This window comes from Globicephala melas, chromosome 16, assembly GCF_963455315.2.
Source record: "Globicephala melas chromosome 16, mGloMel1.2, whole genome shotgun sequence".
Lineage (NCBI taxonomy): Eukaryota > Metazoa > Chordata > Mammalia > Artiodactyla > Delphinidae > Globicephala > Globicephala melas.
This window is the reverse complement of record NC_083329.1, coordinates 25,189,270-25,210,759: the sequence shown is the minus strand read 5'-3', so window position 1 is coordinate 25,210,759 and position 21,490 is coordinate 25,189,270. Positions and strand designations below refer to the sequence as shown.

The 21,490-nt window shown below is 44.0% G+C and overlaps 2 protein-coding genes across 3 annotated transcripts in view; one reads left to right on the top strand and one right to left on the bottom strand.

Annotated features, from left to right (window-relative positions):
• NT5C2 (5'-nucleotidase, cytosolic II) overlaps nucleotides 1-10,226 on the bottom strand; it is a 151,286-nt gene extending 141,060 nt beyond the window's left edge. For both annotated transcript variants that reach the window (XM_070043913.1, XM_060286581.1), the window contains exon 1: nucleotides 9,874-10,226. The gene's annotated coding sequence lies outside the window, so the exon portion shown is untranslated. The remainder of the gene's footprint in view (nucleotides 1-9,873) is intronic.
• Nucleotides 9,656-20,832, top strand: INA (internexin neuronal intermediate filament protein alpha). Its single transcript, XM_030865508.3, has 3 exons — nucleotides 9,656-10,995; nucleotides 18,576-18,700; nucleotides 20,138-20,832. Exons 1-3 carry the CDS (start codon nucleotides 9,658-9,660, stop codon nucleotides 20,445-20,447), a joined length of 1,773 nt encoding a protein of 590 aa, XP_030721368.2. The 5' UTR covers nucleotides 9,656-9,657; the 3' UTR covers nucleotides 20,448-20,832.
• Nucleotides 20,833-21,490: the final 658 nt, after the last annotated feature.

Below are 21,490 nucleotides of genomic sequence, written 5' to 3'. Positions count from 1 at the left end.
AGGCTTTTGGAATGACCTGAGTGAGAAATAATATACCTCAATGGCAGTAAGAATGGAAAGAAATGGACAGAAACCTCTCCCAGGAGAAGTCAACAGGACATGGTCAGCTAGCAATCAGAGAATCTTAGAAGGCGACCTTTGAGACTATCTGGGGCAAGCTGAAGGTTTGTGGCAACCCTGCATCAAGCCAGCCTACCGGTGCCATTTTTCCAACAGCATTTGCTCACTTCATGTCTCTGTGTCACATATTGGTAATTCTCACAATATTTAAAACCTCCCATCAGCAAAAAGATTGTGATTCACTGAAGCCTCAGATGATGGTTAGCATTTTTTAGCAATATATTTTTTATTACTTTATTTTTTAAAAATATTTATTCATTTATTTGGTTGCACCAGGTCTTAGTTGCAGCAGGCGGGCTCCTTAGTTGTGGCTCGCTGGCTCCTTAGTTGTGGCATGCAAACTCTTTGTTGCGGCATGCATGTGGAATCTAGTTCCCTGACCAGAGATCGAACGCAGAACCCCTGCATTAGGAGCACAGAGTCTTAACCATGCACCACCAGGGAAGTCCCTAGCAATTTTTTTTTTTTTTTTCGGTACGCAGGCCTCTCACTGTTGTGGCCTCTCCCGTTGCGGAGCACAGGCTCCGGATGCGCAGGCTCAGCGGCCATGGCTCACGGGCCCAGCCGCTCCGCGGCATGTGGGATCTTCCCGGACCGGGGCACGAACCCGTGTCCCCTGCATCAGCAGGCGGACTCTCAACCACTGCGCCACCAGGGAAGCCCAGCAATATTTTTAATTAAGGTATGTACATTGGTTTTTTTTTTAGACAAAATGCTATTGCACATTTAATAGACTACAGAATAGTGTAAATATAACTTTTATATGCACAGGAAAACCAAAAAATTCGTGTGACTTGCTTTATTGTGATATTAGTTTTAGATAGTCACTTTATTACAGTGTTCTGGAACTGAACCCCCAATATCTCTGAGCTATGCCTGTATATTCTAAAAATATGTGTAGAAATATCTGCATAGTACACATTAACCCAGACATTTACACCTCTGATCCATGACTTGAGAAGTCACAGAAGTAGATGCAGGCCATAGGGTTTAAGTACAATAGACAGCTCCACAGCAGAGTGTGGGAGAGCTGATGTAGAAGAATTAAGTCAATGATTCTCTGGGTGCCTGCCTGCGGTGCTCTCAACCTCCTCCTGAGAGAGGCAGGGCTTTACCATTAAGAACCATATTTTAATAGCACGTGACTTATCACGCTGGCCACAAGTGATCAGAGCAGGGGAAGATGCTTGACTCAAGGGCAGCTAATTTCTGGGCAGGCAGGTGGCTTATGAGATATGAGATGATTGGAGACTAACAAGGCCAACAGAAAAGAGAATCGGATTTTTGGAGAAAGCTTGTCAGTTGACAGTGGGCACAGAAGATGAAGGGCACAGAGGGATAAAAGATAGCATATCACTGAAGTGGTAGAAATCTGGAGTCAGCAAAAGCCTGAGCATTGCTTTTCAGAGAGTAAGCAGTTGGTGGTTTGTAGTGCCAGACCATACAGGAGCTGTGGAAGCAGATTGCTAAGATGGCAAAATGGCCAAGTATCAGAAAACAGCAAACTCCTGCCACTATCGGGGCAATGAGATATTTTGGTCCCTAGAGCTGTGCTGATCAGATCCTAAATTGTATTTAAGTCCAAAGTAAGCCCAGCCATATGGCTGTTCCTGAACTTCTAGCCTGTGGCTGAGATTTCTGTCTTCCTTAATTCTATAAGGTTGCTTACAATAACGTCTCATTACTTCTGGTGGCCTGAGTGAATCTGTCCTTTGCAACCACAAGACCCTATTAGGCCATAAAAAGAAATGGAACTCTGGTGACTGCTACAACACTGATGAACCTTGAAAACAGGTACGAAAGAACAAATATTCTATCATTCCACTTATATAAGGTACTTAGAATAGTCAAAATCAAAGAGACAAAACATAGAAGTTACCAGAGACTGGAGTCTGGGAGGTGGCAGGGGGAGTTATTATTTAATGGTTACAGAGTGTCTGTTTGGAGTGATGAAAAAGTTTTAGAAATAGATAGTTGTGATGATTACACAACACTGTGAATGTAATTAATGCCACTGAATTGTACATTTTAAAATGGCTAAAACAGTAGAATTCATGTAAAACAGTAAAGTTCATGTTATATATATTTTACCACATGCACACAAAGACCCTGTTAGAGACGCAGTGTGATGGAAAGAACACCAGCTTGGAGTCAGAGAAACTGAGTTCAAGACCCAGCTCTGCATTTTCCAGCTGTGTCACTTTGGGCAAGTTACCCAACCTCTCAGGGTCTCAGTTTATTCATTTGAAAAATGCAAATAATAAAACCCTTTCTAGGGTTTCCCTGGTGGCACAGTAGATAAGAATCTGCCTGCCAATACAGGTGACACAGGTTCGATCCCTAGTCCGGGAAGATCCCACATGCCGCGGAGCAACTAAGCCCGTGTGCCACAACTACTGAGCCTGCGCTCTAGAGGCCACGAGCCACAACAACTGAAGCCCGGGTACCTAGATTCCGTGCTCCGCAACAAGGGAAGCCACCGCAATATGAAGCCCGCACACCACACCAGAGAGTAGCCCCTGGTCGCCGCAACTAGGGAAAGCCCGTGTGCAGCAACGAAGACCCAACGCAGCCAAAAATAAATAAATAAATAAATTTTAAAACCCCAAACAAACCCTTTCTAAGTTTATTGTGAGGAACAATGAAGACAAAAATGCATTAAACCATTACATAAATATCTTTTGAAAAGGAGTCTGGTGACTTTTGCTATGTGTATTTGGAAGAGGAGACAACAGGCCTCTGTATTCTTCTTAAGAAAGTGTGAGGCTTCTCCTTGGACTGTGTTCAGGGTACACTTGGGGCCAACAGTGTGAAGCTCACCACATCTGCCCAGACTTCTCTGAATGCCTCTCTTCTTTACTTCCTCCTGCCATTTCCTCTCCAGCCCCTTTTGGGCTCCCAATGCTCTGGGCTCTCTCTTCCTTTAGTACCCTTGGAGACAAGCCCTCAGGAGGGATTATTTTCTCATTCAAACTTGAGTCCCTTTGTTTCCCTTCCCACAGCATATCTGTATTTAGGCCATACCTCTTTCCAGGGAGGAAAAAGCTTGATCCATATAATTTTGCTGAGTTGAACTGAAGGATTTTTTTAGGCATCAGCAGACATGTAGGTACAGGAAATGCCGGGGGTGTGGGAGCCCTCCAACCCCTTTGTATCTCCCACAGCCAGGCAGTTAATAATCCTGAAACATTTGCTGAGTGGGATCCTTTCTCTAGGCATCATCAAAAGGCGGGGGTGGGGTGGGGAACCAAATGGCTTCTCAAACTTGATTGCGTTCTGACGTTCTGTGAGGTCTAAAAAAGTAGGCGCCCACACCAGGAAGGCTGAGGAGCTGTCCTAGGTCCTGAAGTGCAACTGAGCGGGCAAGCCTCCCTGTTTCTCCTAACCCTGGGGCTCTGGCAACTCTGGTTCAGCCTGAACTCGGATTTAGAAGAGGTAAACAAAGAGCTAATTCTGGGAAGGGAGAAAGGATGAGAGAGAGAAGTATGTAAACACACAGAGCCTTCTGGATCAGCTTAAGCATGGAGAGACTGCTAAGGCCAAAACATAGAAACTTTTGATTTTATTTTTAAATTAGAATGGTCACCAAGAAACCTCTAAGCAAACATATGGAACAAGTGCAAGGGGACAAAAAGCTGTGCAACAAACAATGCAATGCAAAACTGTGTAAACACCAATTTGTAAGCAAAACTACAACCACATAGATTGACGTGTCACCATCAACTGAGCCATACCAAAGGACTCAGAGCTCTTTTGCCTTTTCTTGTAGATAGAAACAGTTTAATTTTTATGGACAGAGGACAAATAAGCGTATGACTTAGCTTGATGTCATTCATGCTCTTTCACATGTCTTTGTTAAAAAAAATTTCCCGCTTCTCCAGAAAGTTTGGGGCATAATCCTCCCCACCTGCCTAATGACATGCTCACGCAAGCATGTTTTCATGGGGCTGAAGAAACTAGGCTGAACAAATATTACTAGTATAAAACCAGACACAGAAAAGGGGTGGGCTTCTAAGTACTTAACACACATGGTCTGCAGTCAAATATGCCCTGCCTTATCGTAGTCCATAAGTTAGGACCTCAAATTAGCCATAACTCTTCAACTTCACTCCTTAGAGGTAGTGACCACATCACATGTCTTTTCCTACACAAACAGACACAAGCAGCAAAAACATTTAACTAGACACACAGTAGGTGTTCAATAAATGTCGGTTGGTTGGCTGTTTAAGGCAAAATAGACGTGGAGGCTGGATTTCACTCAGGTAATATATTTTTTTTTCTTTCAGGTCATGTATTTTTCTTTTTAAAAAATTATGGTGTTTTTAATAGTGGAAAAATTAAAAACAATATGAGTCCAACACGAGATTGATTAAACAACTTATAGCACATCCATATAACTGCACACCACACCGAACTGTAAAATGAAGTAAATAGATCTACATAACTGATGTGGTAAACGGCTACAATTTATGAAGTAAGAAATGAAAGCTGTAGAACATATATAAAATGTGTATGATTCTATATTTACTAAAAAAAAATTAATCTGAGAAAAGGACACTTTTTATCACTTCTAGCTATATTCATTGCTATAATTCCAGCAGCTGGCACATAGCCAGGATTCAGTAAATATTTGTTAATTAGCTATGGTAACACCAAGGATTCAGTATAGCACTTAAAATACTCCCAACAGAGTGTAAATTCTGACCTTTTTTTTGTTGTTGTTACTCCAGAACAAGCAGGATTTTCCTATTGTTGGGCAGGAGGGGAGTGGGGAGAGCACTTTGTAATTAGACAAAGCTGGTACAGCATTAGATTGAAGGCTCTGGATAATACACTCTTTTTTGCTTATTTTATCTTTCTACCTATCTATTAATCAATTTCCATAACTTTTTATTTTGAAATTTCCAAACCTATAGAAAAGTTGTCAGACTAATACAATAAACATCTACATTCACCAACTGTTAACTTTTTGCCACATTTGCTTTATATCCTCTGCATCTGTGTGTGTGTATGTGTGTGTGTACTATTGCCAAACCATCTGAGAGTACATTATATAAATCATGACATTGCAAACCTAAATACTTCAGCATATACCTACAAAGAACATTTGCCTATTTTTGATATGTATATAATTTTCAAAGAACAATTTCTTACTTTGAAATAGTTTAAGACCCAAAAGAAGTTGCAAAAATAGTACAGAAAGTTCCCAGGTACCATGAATGCAGCTCACTCTTCATGATAATATCTTACATAACCTTAGTACATTATCAAAAACAAGAAAATGACACTGACACAACAAATTAATTCAACTACAGACTTTATTTGGATTTCACTAGGTTCCTCCCTCTCTCTCTCATTCTATGAATTTTTATCACGTGTATAAATTTGAGTAACAGAACTCAAAGTTACAGAACAAAACAACCTTCATGTTACCCCTTTATAGTCGTATCCTCCCCCTAACCCTAATCCATCAACCATTGATGTTTTCAATCGCTACAATTTTTTCATTTCAAGAATGTTACATAAATGGAATCACATAATATGGAGTACTTTTTCACTCAGCATAATGCCTTTGTGATTCATCCAAGTTGTTGAGAATTATTCATCAATAGTTGATTCTTTTTAATACAGATTAGCATTCCTTTAGATGGACGTATCACAGTTTGTTTATCCATTCACCTGTTGAAGGACACTTAGGTTGTTTTCTGTTTTTGTCTATTATAAAGAAAGCTAATGTGAACATTCGTATACAAATTTTTCTGTGAACATAGGTTTTCATTTTTCTAGGCTAATTATTCAGGAGTGAGATTGCTGAGTCATACAGTAAGTGTATTTTTAACTTTATAAAAAACTGCCGAAGTGTTTTCCAGAGTGGCTGTACTGTTTTACAGTCCCACCAGCAGTGGATAAGAGATCCAGATGCTCTGAATCCTTGTAGGCACTCGATATTGTCAGTATTTTGTCTCTGCCACTCTAATAAGTATACATCATTGTGGTTTTAATTTGCATCTCCCCAAAGGCTAGTGATGTTGAACATATTTTTCGTATGCTTATTTGCCATCTGTATATTCCCTTTGGTACAATGTCTGCTCAAGTCTTTTGTCCATTTTCTAATTGGAATGTTCATTTTCTTACTGCTATGTTTAGAGTTCTTTATTTACTATGGACATACATCCTTTGTTGGATATGTGATTTTCAAATACTTCCTTCCAGTCTGTGGTTTGTCTTTTCATCTTCTTAAATGGGTCTTTTACAGAGCAAAAGATTTTTTAATTTTTATGAAGTTGATTTCCTTTATGGATCGTACCCTTGGTGTCATGCCAAAGAGTTTTCCCAAGTGGTTGTAGAGGAAAAAATGCAACCATCTTTTTCTCCTCACATGTGTTTAATACTGTGACGGATGCTGAGAGAGATACATAGAGGTAGAAGTTGTGCTCAAGGAGCTTCCAGTTCAGATATACAAACACACAAATAATTACAGCAGAAGATGGGAGGCAATTATGTCATGTGAACACTACAAAGGCTGTGGGTAGGAGGAGGAGAGTTCATGAGAGGGAAGAATCACTTTACATTGGAAATATCAGGAAGGCTTCATGGAGGAGGCAGCATTTGAGCCTTAAGGATTTCAACAGCTGAAGTGGGGGCACAGGAAAAAATTCCAAGGAATTTCTTGAGCATGCACATGGCAGGCACTGTGATACCCACTTTGTATACATAATCACATTTACACCTCATAGTAATCTCATGAGAGAGAGGTCAAGGGTTCTCAAACCTAAATTCAATGAGTCTGGGGTAATGCCTGGGAATCTGAATTTAAGTTCCCAGGTACTTCTAATGAGCAGTCAGGTTTGGAGACCCCTCAGGTGGATGGTTTTATTGAAATTTTACAGATGAAGAGACTAAGGTTCAGCAAATAATAGCAACTTGTTCAAAGTCCCATGGCTAGGAAGAACTGTGATGCAAAACTAGAGCTCTTATGGACAGAATTTTATCACAAGGCTCCCTGCCTCTGGGAGGCATCATACCTAAAAAAGAATTTATGAGGGAAGAGCAGAGGCCAAAGACTAAGTCCTTGAAACCCAGGAGAGTAGTGAGCACTGCCAAATGCAGAGGCCACAGAGGATGTGGCATGAAGGAGAACCTGGGGATAACTGAACAATGTGTCTGCCTGAGTCTGACATTACAGGAAGATGAATACACACCCCTTGCATAGGGCAGGGCACTCCCTCAGGAGACCTGGCCAGCTGGAAGGAGTTGTGGTTTGAGACTCAGCCAAGATCACTCCTTGGTAGTACAGCTTTGTGCTAAAATGATTAAAGCCAAACATCTGGGCCTACGGAGTGGTATGTCAAGAAAGGGGAGGCAGGGAGACACAAGTCTCACTGGGGAATCTCAGCATGGAATCTCGGGTAAGCTATTCAGAAATTGCAAAATGCAGCCCACTTTAGATTTTCCAGGGCCACTACCCCTTTGATGGATTATTCAGGCCTTTTGCCTCACCTCCTGCTCTATGTGTGTTTTGCCTTCGGATTACTGCTTCTATTGGAGGATGGAAAGGAAAAGAAAGGTGAAACTCCAACTAGGACATTTTGCTGATTTTTGGTAGTCCTGATAACATGGTTAAAATGAGATCGGACCAACAGCCCAGATGTAAGATCTTCTAATGATCTGTGGTTGTTTCCACTTAGCCACACTCATGTTGGTCCCTGGTAGCACAGTCAAGTGGGCTGTATTCTCACTCCCAGGGGGAAAGCCTGGAGGCCTGTGCAAGGTTACTGTGGACAATTCCATCACGAAACCCAACTCATTTGCTGTTGACAGTAGATGCAAAGGAATGCCTGTTATTTGAAAGAGGACAATGATGACAATAACCCCTTATACCTGAACAAAGCACCTTCACATGCATCAACTCAGTTTTTTATGACCTTGGCGAGGTGGGCGTTGTTATCCCCACATGCTTAGGAAGTGGCAGGAGCCACAGTTCAAGCCCATCACCTCTGATTCTTTGAATTACAAACCAGCCTGCTACTTTGTTATTGGCCAAAACTTTCCTGAAGTCTACTTAGCCTTATTCTGGCTGCATGGAAATTAATAAGACTTCAAGAGTCTCATTTTTCTAAGAAGTAGAATTATGCAGTGAGGAAAGAATGTATGTTTGCTTGCTAGTGACCTTATGCAGAGTGCTGCAGCTAAGCCTTGGTTTCTTATCTGTAAGATGGGGGTAAGGGCTACCTTGAAGAGTGGCCAAAAGGAGGTAAACCTATGCAAAATTCCTGGCACAAAGGCTGGCAGAGAATATTCATTCTGTGATGTTAGCACTCTTCCATCCTTCACATCACCAGGAATTTCTGAGCCCACTGAACTCAGCATTGAGTCCCTCCAGCTCAGGTCTTGGTCTCTGATGAGGAACCACAGAGACAGGCTGTGGCAGGGCCTGACCATCTTACATGACATAAAGCACAAAGCCAAGAATATGCTCCAAAGTCCCATAGGCCTCTATTCCCCCCCTTCCTTTAGTGGCCTGTCTCAGGTAATATTTCCTCCATGAAAGTAAAACATCCTAGAACTACATCCTTGAGATTCCAAGATCAAGAAAGGCCTTCAGTTTGGAATTCTGGAATCTACTAAAAAGTTCTTCATCCTCTCTCTTCAAAGCCATAGCCACATCCTGAGAGATTATAAGTTTGAAGACCCCACCCGACCTCCTCCCAGCCTTCATCTTTACAGATCTCATTCTTGGAAACCCACCACTGTGTAGTGAAGGAGGCCAGCTCAGTCATCAGCACTCTTCCCCACTTTTGGAGTTTAATCTGTTTGCAGGGACCTCTTTTGTCCAAAGACAGATCTCCACAAGAAGGGGCCCTCCCTAAACCAGATGAACATTTACACAGACTGAAATCTCAAATGCCTGCCTACAGGGCGAGACAGGTAAAGTAAATGAATTAAGAAGGTGGAGGTTATTCAATGGAGAGTGGCGGGGGACTGTGGTGAACAGGAGAGCACGCTTATACAAGTGGCAGGGGCACCTCAGCTCTGTCCATCGTGGCCATCCCAGCTCTTTCCTCCGCTTCTCTCCAGTCTCTGCAACTCAGGCCCACTCCCTTTTCCTTCCTCCCCTCTCTTCCCGGGCGTCGCAGGCTTTCAGCACAGCCACCCAACCCCGGGCGCTCCAGAGAGCTGCAGAGGAACAGCTGATGAGATGCTCTCTGACGTAGACCCACTTCTCCCCTGGGAACCCCAAGCGGGCAGAGGGAGGGGCCAAAGCCGCGCCCTGAGGGTCCACATTCTGTCTGGAAAAACAGGGCCTCACGCTCGGGAGCTCCAGGGTGGCGATGAGCGTACAGCATACCTCCCAGAAAACACTAACCTCCCAGTGGAATAAAGGGGGCAAGGAGGACAGGGTCAAAGGACGCGATGGAGCCGTGTGGTTTCCGGATGGGAAACCCCCATCGTTTAGGCACCCTTCCGCACAAGTCACTTCCAAACCAGATAACTCTCGGGGACGGGCGCTTCAGACAGGCGGTGGCTCCTACGCAAATGGCTCTGTCCCCGCGCCCTCGGTCCGTGACGCGCGCAGCTGCGGTAGTCACTGCGCTTCCCCGCCCCCGCTCCTGGATGCCCCCCCTCCCTCTCTCCGCCAGGCCTGGAGCAGGAGCTCCGCCCACAACGCGCCGCCCCAGGCACCCCCCAACCCCGCCACCCCACGCCTTAAAAGCCGGTGCACACTGCTCCGCCGCGTCCCGGCCGGCTCACCTCTCTTCTCCTCGTCAGCTCCAGCGCAGCCGCTCCCCCGGTCCTGGTCCCGGCACCATGAGCTTCGGCTCGGAGCACTACCTGGGCGCCGCCTCCTCCTACCGCAAGGTGTTCGGAGACGGCTCGCGCCTGTCCTCGCGTCTCCCCGGGGCCGGCGGCGCGGGTAGCTTCCGCTCGCAGTCGCTGTCCCGCTGCAATGTGGCCTCCTCGGCTGCCTGCTCCTCGGCCTCGTCGCTCGGCCTGGGCCTGGCCTACCGCCGGTCTCCGGCGTCCGACGGGCTGGACCTGAGTCAGGCGGCGGCGCGCACCAACGAGTACAAGATCATCCGCACTAACGAGAAGGAGCAGCTTCAGGGCCTCAACGACCGCTTCGCCATGTTCATCGAGAAGGTGCACCAGCTGGAGACGCAGAACCGCGCGCTCGAGGCCGAGCTGGCCGCGCTGCGGCAGCGCCACGCCGAGCCGTCGCGCCTCGGAGAGCTCTTCCAGCGCGAGCTGCGCGAGCTGCGCGCGCAGCTGGAGGAGGCGAGCTCGGCGCGCGCGCAAGCCCTGCTGGAGCGCGACGGGCTGGCGGAGGAGGTGCAGCGGCTACGGGCACGCTGCGAGGAGGAGAGCCGAGGGCGCGAAGGGGCCGAGCGCGCCCTGAAGGCGCAGCAGCGCGACGTGGACGGCGCCACGCTGGCCCGCCTGGATCTGGAGAAGAAGGTGGAGTCGCTGCTGGACGAGCTGGCCTTCGTGCGCCAGGTGCACGACGAGGAGGTGGCCGAGCTACTGGCCACGCTGCAGGCGTCGTCGCAGGCCGCGGCCGAGGTGGACGTGGCTGTGGCTAAACCAGACCTGACTTCGGCGCTGAGGGAGATCCGCGCCCAGTATGAGTCCCTGGCCGCCAAGAACCTGCAGTCAGCTGAGGAGTGGTACAAGTCCAAGTTTGCCAACCTGAACGAGCAGGCGGCGCGCAGCACCGAGGCCATCCGGGCCAGCCGCGAGGAGATTCACGAGTACCGGCGCCAGCTGCAGGCACGCACCATCGAGATCGAGGGGCTGCGCGGGGCCAACGAGTCCTTGGAAAGGCAGATCCTGGAGCTGGAGGAGCGTCACAGTGCCGAGGTGGCCAGCTACCAGGTAAAGGTTGGAACGCTGCGTAGGGAGGGGAGTCCTGTTCTCTCCCGCGCATACTTCCCGCACAGTTGGGGCTCTAGAAACCAAGGAGAGGATAAGGGAGGGGACAGAAAGAGCCCCGCCTGGAGGCATTAGCAAACAAAAAGCCCTGGAGCCTCTCTCGCTAATTTTAGGGGCCTGGACGCCCTCTTTCCCTGCCCCTCACTTAACGTCCCTATCCAAGCCCTTCTAACAAAGAAGCCCTCAAGCTTCTGTTCTTCGGAGTCTTAAAATCTACCTCATGCCTCCCTGTCAGCAAGTGGGCATAAACACGCTGGCGACCTGAAGAACAACACCCACCCAAAGTAGGAGTGAGCCCAACGGGGGTGGGTCACAGCCTCTCCATGGCTCGTGGTGCTGTTTCCGCTGTCTGGCTTGTTTGATTGACTTTGAAAGGCTTTCTGTGCGCCCTGAAAATAGTCCTGCCCTTGGGTTGGGGGAAGAATGAGGGACTAAACTGGGAAGGGTTCTATCCCATTGTCTTGACTTTTGCCCTCAAAGGAGTAGAGATTGGGAGCCAACAAGATGAGTGATTGGGCTAGTAATAACCGCTCTGCTCTGTCCTCCCCCAACACAGATACACGGTTCCCTCCTCCACGGAGTAATGTTACTACTTCCTAAAGAAAGCTTTGCAGTCGTCAGCAAATGAGAGTGGTCGGTCGCTGTCCTCGGTGCTGATCTCTCGTTCTTCTCATCTCAGAATTTCCCTCTTGTCTCATGTCCCAGTTATGAGTCTCTAGACAATTAACTGCTTTGATTTTTTTTTCTTCTGCAACACCAACACATCAGTCTTGGCTACCTGCAATCAAAAAGGTCACCTCGTGGACAGCATCAATTTTCACTTTCATGGATGGCTTAGCACTTAACAAAAACCACTTAATCTGCTCAGCAGCAGTGAAATCCCACTCGAACATGCCCATTTCCTTAACATTCTTCCATCCTAAGTGCATGTGATAAATCACAGAGATGGGTTCATCTTTGTTATAGGTCACTTATTTTTTTTCCTTCTTTGCCTGTCCTCTAAGCCCCTGTGAAGGTATCGATTGGCTCTTTCCTCCTTTTCTCTACAAACAAAGGCCACTGCCTCTTCAGTTTTACCACATAGAACATTCTGGGCTTATGACCACAAAGGACACAGAGGCAGGAGGAAAGTGTAGAAAAGAATCTAAATAGTGTGGTTCTGTTTCAAGGTGCAATAAAAATTCCATGGGATAGAATGCTAATAATTCGGAAACTTGCAATAATTCATTCTAGCCAAGATCAAAGTTTACATTTGATAAAATTAATGGGGTTTGGGAACATTAATAAAATACAATCAAGAAAGGAGTGAAACCTCAAAATGCTATTTGAGTCTGGAGCTATTGATGTGCAGTATTTGCTGTTCATTATAAGTTACTCCCTTTGATAAAGGAAGGAAGCTTGCTTAGACCATTTGTTTTGGTGTTTGGAATTACAGTAATATTCAAATACTTCTATTCCACTTCAATATCTGTAACTTGAACTTTTCACTCTGTGGCCTAGGTCCCAGACGGCCTGAACTAATCACATTTAGTTAATTGAGACTTCATGTTTTCTTCTAGAAGCTTCAAAGGATGAGTTAGGTGGTCTTCTGGAGGGCTAGCCCAGTATTTCTCTAAAAAGGATAACTTACCCACAACCTCCATCTGAATTGGGCTTTGCCATGTCCTCTGTTTGCTCATTATAGCCCTTGTATTCTGAGAGGTAGTGACAGTATTGTCTGGCTTGTTTTGTTTGCTTTAAAAGGCTTTCAGTGTTAGACAATAGTAGGGTCATGGAGATGTAGTCTGCAGAAAACAAAAAACACCAGAAACTGCAGCCTCTGCAGCTCTGCAGTGCTGCCCCCGTCAGCTTTAGCCTCAGAGCCTCAGTGGACCTGCTTTGAATGGAAGAGAAGATCAGACAACATATATACATATATATATATGTATATATGTATGTGTGTGTGTGTGTGTGTGTGTCCTACCTACCTCTTAGGACCTAAGGCTGAGGTGGGGCTCACATCTTCACCTAAGGATCCTGAAGTCCTGAAGCCACAAGGGAGTCATCGGGCTATTCTCTGCAGCAGTCTTAGCAGTGCTGACTGAGATGAAAAGCCTCCTCCACAGTGAGATTCAGCCATTGTTTTCTTGCCCTCTAACCCCCTCCCCCTCCCCTTTCACTGCAGTAATGGAGGCTGTTCTTTCTTCTGCTTCAGAGATTAGTGGTAGGCTCATCTTCTTTTGCAAGTTTGCCACCCTCTTAGAGGCAGAGGAGGGCCCCATTAAAGTCACATTTTCCCTGCTCCTGAGAGCTAACAGCCTATTTGAGGAAAGAAAGCTTATCACACTTTTGAAAGGGTGATGAATGATTCAAGGTGACATAGTAAGTATACAGTGGTGTATGAGAGAGCCTGAATAAGGTAACAGGAAAAATTATGAGGAGTTAGGGCTGTTGTCCTCAGAAGCCAAACAGAGCCACCCTCTTTAGCTGAAGGTTTTCCATTTCTGACACAGGGTGATTCTGGTTCCTGCATAGCTGCTTCACCACCATTAGAGTTCTTGCTCTGCCAAAGATGTCGAAGGACATTTTTGCAGGGTACTGGGGGCCCTGGCCCTATACTGTGGTCAGTCTTGGAAAGCTGAAGCTTTCCTTGAAAGACCTTGCTGAACAATCAAGATCACACCATTAGTTAATGCTCTCCAGGGAGATGAGCCAAGTCTGCCCTCTTCTCTCCAGTATGAGATTGGAATGCAGCCTAATTAAATAGGAGGAAGGGGCTGGCCCCTTGGAGATTGGGGGTGGCAGTGGCTGAGTACAAATCTATAGCTTGATAGATCCATTTCTGAAATTAGAATTCAAGAAAAAAGCTTCATTTGGTCCCTCTCTTTTTTTTTTTTTCCAACTCATCCATGTGCTTTTTGCTTTCTTTTGTTCTGTTTTTGCCCCCTCTACCTCACTGTATTATTGTCACCTGGGCCATCCTGATAGAGCCTTTACAGAAAAAAAAAAAAATAGTGGTTCCTAAACCCATTGACCCACCAAGGTTACTTGGGCGCTTAACAGAAAGATTCTCAGGCCCACTCCCAAAGATAGGGATTCAGCAGTTTGCAGGTGGGGCCCAGGAATATGCAATTTCGATAAAAGCACCGTCATTCCTCAGACTGATTTGGGTGTGCATTGACTTAAACCACATTTCCCAGTGTAAATCAGCCTATAGAAATACATATAATGCAACATTTTAAAGTATGGTAGGAAATAAAAATATGGGATGAAGCAAAGATAGGTGTGAGAAAAGGCAGCACAGTGACCTGTGAGTGTACCATATATAGAAATCCTCTCTCCCCACCTTCATTTATCAGGCAGAGCAGTAATTCTGAACAGCCTCTTTCAATCAGTGAGTGCTGCACTCATTACTGCTCACCTGGCTGAGGGCCCCTCAAAGTGATGAAACCCACAGCACTGTCTGTTGTTCCTATGCTCCACTGCAGATGCTAGTGTGGCCAGTTCTCTCTCTTTACTCCCAGCCCGCATCCTTCCTTCCGGCCCTGAGGAAGATGCTCAGCACTTGGTTTAGCCATTCCAGGAGAGACCCCCGCTGGAGCTGGGAGTGCCTCTCTCCCACTCCCTCAGGCTAATCCAGCAGTAGCTGCGTGGTTGGGGGAGGGAGCAGTCTGCAGCGCTCTGCTCACATTCCGAGCTGGAGGCCATCTTTGGCAGGGCTTTTGAAGGGCAATGCAAGACAGCCTGGTGTGGGGAAGAGAGTGCAAACAAGAGACTGGACACTGAGGAGCAGTGGTCAGCAGTCAGCACAGTTCCTTCTAACAGGAGCAAAGTCGTGCTTTCTGTCTACACTGATCCATAAAATAGACGTGAAATGTGTAACAGAAAAGTTTAAGGAAATTTCAGCTATCTGGAACTCAGGTCCCCAACAACCTCTCATTCAGAAAACACAGCTGTGAAACAAAAATAATTTTTTTAGAAAGGACCTAATTAACCTGCTGATGTGACAAAATGTCTATCTCTAAATCACATATTGGGAAGTTGGCCCTTTTGCTGCTCCCAGCCTGTTTATTGTTAACTTTACATGATTCTAAAGTACTTTGCTATTTGGATTTCAAGCCTGCAGCAAGATAAAGAAGAGGAGCCACTGGAGTCAGGCATTGTCAAGAATGAGTAGAAACAGATCAGTTAAACTTTCAGGACAAAGAAAACCAATACATAGCAAACACTAACTCAAACACTGCTCTATGAATTGGGAGATTGGGATTGACATATATACACTAATATATATATAATAGATAACTAATAAGGACCTGCTGTATAAAAAATAATAAAATTTTTAAAAATTTTTAAAAATTATAAAAAATACTGCTCTAAGGGGCCATTTAGGATAGAAATAAACAGTCTGATATATCTTAGTTGACCTAAAAATCACATCACAGTATTATAGAAAAATAATTGATCATTATCTTAATCCTTAGTTGCTGAGAAAGGTTGCATTGTGTTTAGTGTCCTAGGTAAGAGTACTACAAACCACTTTAGAAAGGTTTTTATTTAAAATTGTGATTTTTAAAAAATCTGTTACAGAGATGTACATCTTCGTGAAAAACAAACAAAAAATAATAACGTGGTGCTTTAAGGGGTTTGCCTCCAACTCTCCAACATTAAAATTTTATTTTACGTTGCCTTCCTTAGTTATCTAAAGGGTTGTAGGGAGGGCTCGTGATTAATTTGTCCATATCATTATAAGGGTAGAGAGTTAACAAGGGTAGAGATATTAACAATATTAAAAATCACTAAAATTTATTGAGCATTCCTAGGTGCCAAATGCTGTTCTAATGCCTATTATCTAATTTAACAGATAATGGATTCATCACATAATAATGTGAGGTACATTAAATTGGCATCCTAACCTGAGGATCTCAGAACACCTCAGAAAAGAATAAACACTGTAATTTCCCATATACAGAAATGGAAGTTTCAAAGAAACTAAAATATAGAAGACTGACTGAGGTATGTTAGATGTTTGTGGCAGGGCAAGAAATGCAACCCAAAGATCCTGATGAAATCCTCTTTTTTTCCTCATGTAACATTTCTCTTGCTCCTTTGCATAATGAGTATACTCCCTCCCCTTTCTCCTTTTTCCTTCACCCTAGATGCTTTTCCCCCTTACCACAATAATATTGATTCTCTTACCTCTAATGCGTCACTAGCAGACTTGCTTGTAGGCTAGTTTAACCTCAAATATAGCAACCATCCAGTAAAATTTCTTGGTAAAAATCCTTTTAAACTCTCATGATCTCTTAACACACTTTGGAATATTTTCATCACTGTCCAGTGTATTATGTATTTTCCCCACTGCTTATCATCCCTTGCTCTGTACCCATCAGTTAATTGAGTTTCTTCTTTGTGGTATTCCTGTCAATATTTATAGAACAGGTAGGTGGTATGAATTTTTGTTCTTTCTGCAGATTCTCTTGATTTGGAAGTTTGTACCCCCAATGTGTCAGCCCTGCCTTTCACCATTGCTTCAACATCCCCACAAGGGAAGTTCAAAGGTTCCTCAGCTCTTACTTTCTTGAGGTTTCTGATATTTTTATCTGCATCACTACTTCATAAAAATAACTCTCAGTCATTGTGCTCTTCATGTTGACAGAGTTGCAACTGAATTATATAAATTATTTGCTCAGAATAAGAAAATAAATGCTTATGTAGCATCATTCATTCATTCAACAGTCATTCATTGAGCATCTACAGTGTGCATTGTGCTAGGCTGTGGGCTTCCAGAGGTGAACTAGACAGAAGGGGTCCAGGTTTCCATGTAAATTACATCCTGGTTCAATTGTTCTCTAATAGTGATTCACCCTCCCAGGGACGTTTAGCAGTGTCTGGAGACATTGTTGATTTTCACAACTGGGAGGCAGGGCACGTGCTACTGGCATCTAGTGGATAGAGGTCAGGGATGCTGCTAAAAATCCTACGTTCATAGGACAGCCCCCCACAACAAGGAATTACCCAGATAATGAGAAGAGCTAAAAAGCAGAGTGGGGACTTCCCTGGTGGTGCAGTGGTTAAGAATCTGCCTGCCAATGCAGGGGACACGGGTTAGATCCCTGGTCCGGGAAGATCCCACATGCCACGGAACAACTAAGCCCGTGCGCCACAACTACCGAGCCTGCGCTCTAGAGCCCGCGAGCCACACCTACTGAGCCCGCGTGCTGCAACTACTGAAGCCCACGCGCCTAGAGCCGGCGCTCCGCAACAAGAGAAGCCACCACAATGAGAAGCCCGCACACTGCAACGAAGAGCAGCCCCCGCTCGCCACAACTAGAGAAAGCCCGCGCGCAGCAACGAAGACCCAACGCAGCCAAAAATAAATAAATAAATCTATTTTTTACATATAATAAATAAATAAAAATCAGAGTGGCCAGTTTCAAGTGGGGGCTTTTTTCTAAGTTGTCTTCCCACTGGAGGTGCCTTTTTCTAATTTACACAAAGTTCCTTCATGGGCTAGCAGCTGCCCTGGTTTAAGGTAAAATCACGTGCTAGATCGGTGTGGAAAGGGTACTTAAACTGGATGCTGAGGAAGACTGTCTGAGTAGAGGGCATTTGAACTGAATCTAGTATGACATGATGTCAGTCATGTGAAGACCCACCACAGAGCATTCCAAACAGAGGAAATAGCTAGCCTGAAGGGCCTGGGATAGCAATGAACTTGGTAAGTTTAAGGAGCAAAAGAGAAGGCCAGGGTAGCTGAAACACATTGAGCAAGGGGAAGAGTAGAGGCCATGCTGAGGAGTTTGGACTTAATTCCAAAGCTGTTGGAGGGTTTTAGGAAGATGAGCAATGGGATCTACTGTGTTTTTAAAAGATCCTCTGGTTTCTCAAGAATCACAGATTTAAAGCTATTTTTCTTCTGTGCCTGGGTTTGCACCTGGAGGAACTTAAAGCAAAAGTATTATATGAACTTAGTTTCCTTTTAAAAAAATATTATAATTTCAATCTGCCATTTGGATTAAAAAAAAATTCCTTGGAGTGTTTATGCTTCCTCCTATCTGTCATGAAAATGCTTTCAGTAAAGTGATTGAGTAGCAGACTTCCAGGAAACCATCAAAACAAATGGAGGCAGAGAAGACTTGCCATCCCCTCTGTGCTGTCCACAGTTGGAATTTTCTGAATCTGAGCTCCTAACCTGAGCCTTTGGTTTGGGAAAGTACATGTAACAACTGAGTGATTCAGCAGTAATACAACAAGCAAGGGAGGGACGGTAAGTAAGTAAAAAATAAATATTTCCCCAGTATTCAGTTTAGAACCATGTGCTCCGTGGTAGAAATGTATCCAAATCTCCTGGGGACCTTTATGAAAAAATGCAGATGCTGGGACCCCACCCTAGAACAAATGAATCAGAATCTGGGCTGGGGGACAGGTCTGGATTTTTAATGTGTAGGCAGGGTTGAGAATCCTTGCTTTCTCAATCTCAGTCTCAGTCTCCATGAATGCCAGCTGCTTTGGCCTAAATATGTTGGACATGTCTTGCTTTTCAGGATAACATTGGGCAGCTGGAGAATGATCTGAGGAACACCAAGAGTGAGATGGCCCGTCACCTTCGGGAGTACCAGGACTTGCTCAATGTCAAAATGGCTCTTGACATTGAGATAGCAGCTTACAGGTATGTCACAGGGCATGCTCACCCAAGCAGATCCCATCACCTGGGGCATCTCTACCCAAATAAGTGGTTTTAGTCTCTCTGATTTCTGATGGGTGAGGGGGGGGGGTTAAGGAAAAGCATCACGGGCTCCTTCCAGGTGAGCTGACCCTTATGTCCCTCGACTTGGTTATATCCCAGCTCCACCTTACTAGGCCTGGAGTAGTCTACCTACCTCTGCAAGGATTTAAGGGGATAATGTGAGTGCACAGAGGTTGAAATAAAATCCATCAGACTCTAACTTTAAAAATAAGGTTTGTGTAACATAGAAAGTCCCAACAGGTGAGGTATCCCCCTGGATTCCTACTCAAGCAATATATAAGTGAACATTTACCTCTAAAAAAAATAAATACAGGGTGGTGGTGGTGGGGGTGTGATGAATTGGGAGATTGGGATTGACATGTATACACTAATATGTATAAAATAGATAACTAATAAGAACCTGCTGTATAAATAAAATAAAATTCAAAATAAATAAATAACAGCAGCTACTATTTTTTGAATGACTACTGCGTGCCAGGCACTATATTAGATACTGCATATAAATTATCTAGGTATCAAGTCATATTATTCCCATTTTTTCAGATGAGAAAACTTGAACCACAGACTGTGCAACATGCTCAAAGTCACAGTGCTGGTAACGGAAGAGCTCAAACTCAACCCCAGATCTGTCTGAAAAGTTTTTCTTTTTTTCCTTACACTATGTATACTACTTCAAAACAAAGCTCCAAGAGGAGTTGATAGTGTTTTGAGTTTCTGATTTTTAAAAAAAAATGATAAAAATTATTAGAGTTATGAGAAAAAAAGGTATTGGGGCCATGCTTTTATGATGCTGTTTAAGCCAGGCTGGGAAAAAGCTTGGTATCTGAAACAGTTTAATTCACTGGTTTCTGTTATTGCTGATTCCATTTCCTTTGTACCCCTACACGTTGAAAAAAATACAAATCTCAAGTTCAGGCTGATTAGGCAATTCCTTTGTGGACTTCTTACCTTCTTATCCCTGTTGCACTTAAGGTGTTAATTAGTAAAATTACTTCTCCTTAGAGCTTTGTAGACTCTAAGTGCCAAAAATGGGTGTGATGAAACCAAGGGGAGTTGTAGGGTTTTTTTAAATGTATTTGCGAATAGGATAGGTTTCCCCTTGACAGTGCTTTAAACGCAGCTTGTGCTAAAGATTTTTGAGTGTGTGTGTGTGTGTGAGTGTGTGTTTGAGTGTGTGTGTGCACGTGCCGGATAAAGTCCAGGTCTTTGAGCCTTGAAATTCAACATTTATTGGCCTCAATCTCATGAAGAAACTGCGAAATCTTTCTAATCTTTCTAAAATGAATAGAGGCTGGAGGGTTAAATTCTTTAAAAGTTTCAAGTTGACTTCCTGAGAGTTTTTCTCTGTTGGATTTACAGGAAACTGCTGGAAGGCGAAGAGACACGTTTTAGCACCAGTGGATTAAGCATTTCAGGGCTGAATCCACTTCCCAATCCAAGCTATCTGCTCCCTCCTAGAATCCTCAGTTCCACCACCTCCAAAGTCTCATCCACTGGGCTGTCTCTTAAGAAAGAGGAGGAGGAAGAGGAGGCTTCTAAGGTAGCCACGAAGAAAACCTCCCAGATAGGGGAAAGTTTTGAAGAAATATTGGAGGAGACAGTGATATCTGCTAAGAAAACCGAGAAATCAAATATAGAAGAAAGCACCATTTCAAGCCAAAAAATATAATTCTGTTGCTTGAAAAAAGTTAATGCTTAAGAGGGGATAATATGCATTTGACTTGTTAAACAGCCTATTCCTGATCCAAAACACCTGTCGCCACTATACAATGTTTTCAAGGCTTCAGTCTCATATTTAGCATTGAATACTTACTTTCTCTAATAAGAAAACCACACCTTAGATTGGAACAAACCACAGTCCTAGAGCAATCACAGAGGAGTTATCTAAGAATGCAGCTTTCTCACCTAAACCTTAGGCTTCACAGCAATAGATGATTCAGGTACAGAGGAAGTACAAACTAAGGTACTAAATCTGTGATCGTCATCATTTTGCTGTGAATTGAAATTAAAACCTATATTCACTCACCATACCCAGCCATTACCCAGCTATTTAATCTCACTCTAGATACCTAAAACATAAGGTCACTGCCAAAGATAAACCCACGGTCCACACCTGACACCACTCTGATAGAACTGTTTCACAAATGATAGGTGTTTGTTTAATGGACTCTTTCCCTCCCATCCCCCCTCAATTCCATATATCCTTTTCTTCCATTCAGAAGAAAAAAAAAAGGCTAGTGTAGTATTTATCCCTTTGAAATACATTTCGGTTCTTCTCAAAAGAACTTACCCCCTTTAGCTCTCTCTGCTCAATAGGTAGAATTAGATGCATGCTGACCATTTCTGTGATTTGTGTAGTGACTTCTCCCTGTCCATTTCATGTCCTTCTATTGCTATAGTTTAAAAGAAATGGCAGTGATAAGTTTTATGGGTTGCCCCCAACAAATAAAATATTGAAAAAAGTCCCTAGATTTTAGGCTTTTAGCTTATTCAAATCCACTTAATCAGGAAAAAGGAATACTTTATTGAGTGTAGCTTTTCACCTTAACTTTAGAAGCACAGTCATAGTTAATCCCAAACTGTGATTAAGCTGACCTTAGATTTAGTAGTATAAGCTAGAAGAGGTATTTGTATGAAGGGGAAAAGCCAAGGTCTCATTTATCTGTGGCAATTCATTTGTGGTGATAGAGAATTAGCTGTTTCATGCCTTTA

Excerpts from the sequence above, each read along its gene's own strand:
- INA (XM_030865508.3), top strand. The coding sequence starts at position 9,658 with ATGGCTCTGTCCCCGCGCCCTCGGTCCGTGACGCGCGCAGCTGCGGTA. Across the intron at positions 10,996-18,575 it reads CCGAGGTGGCCAGCTACCAG|GATAACATTGGGCAGCTGGA; the intron begins GTAAAGGTTGGA and ends CTTGCTTTTCAG. Across the intron at positions 18,701-20,137 it reads ATTGAGATAGCAGCTTACAG|GAAACTGCTGGAAGGCGAAG; the intron begins GTATGTCACAGG and ends TTGGATTTACAG.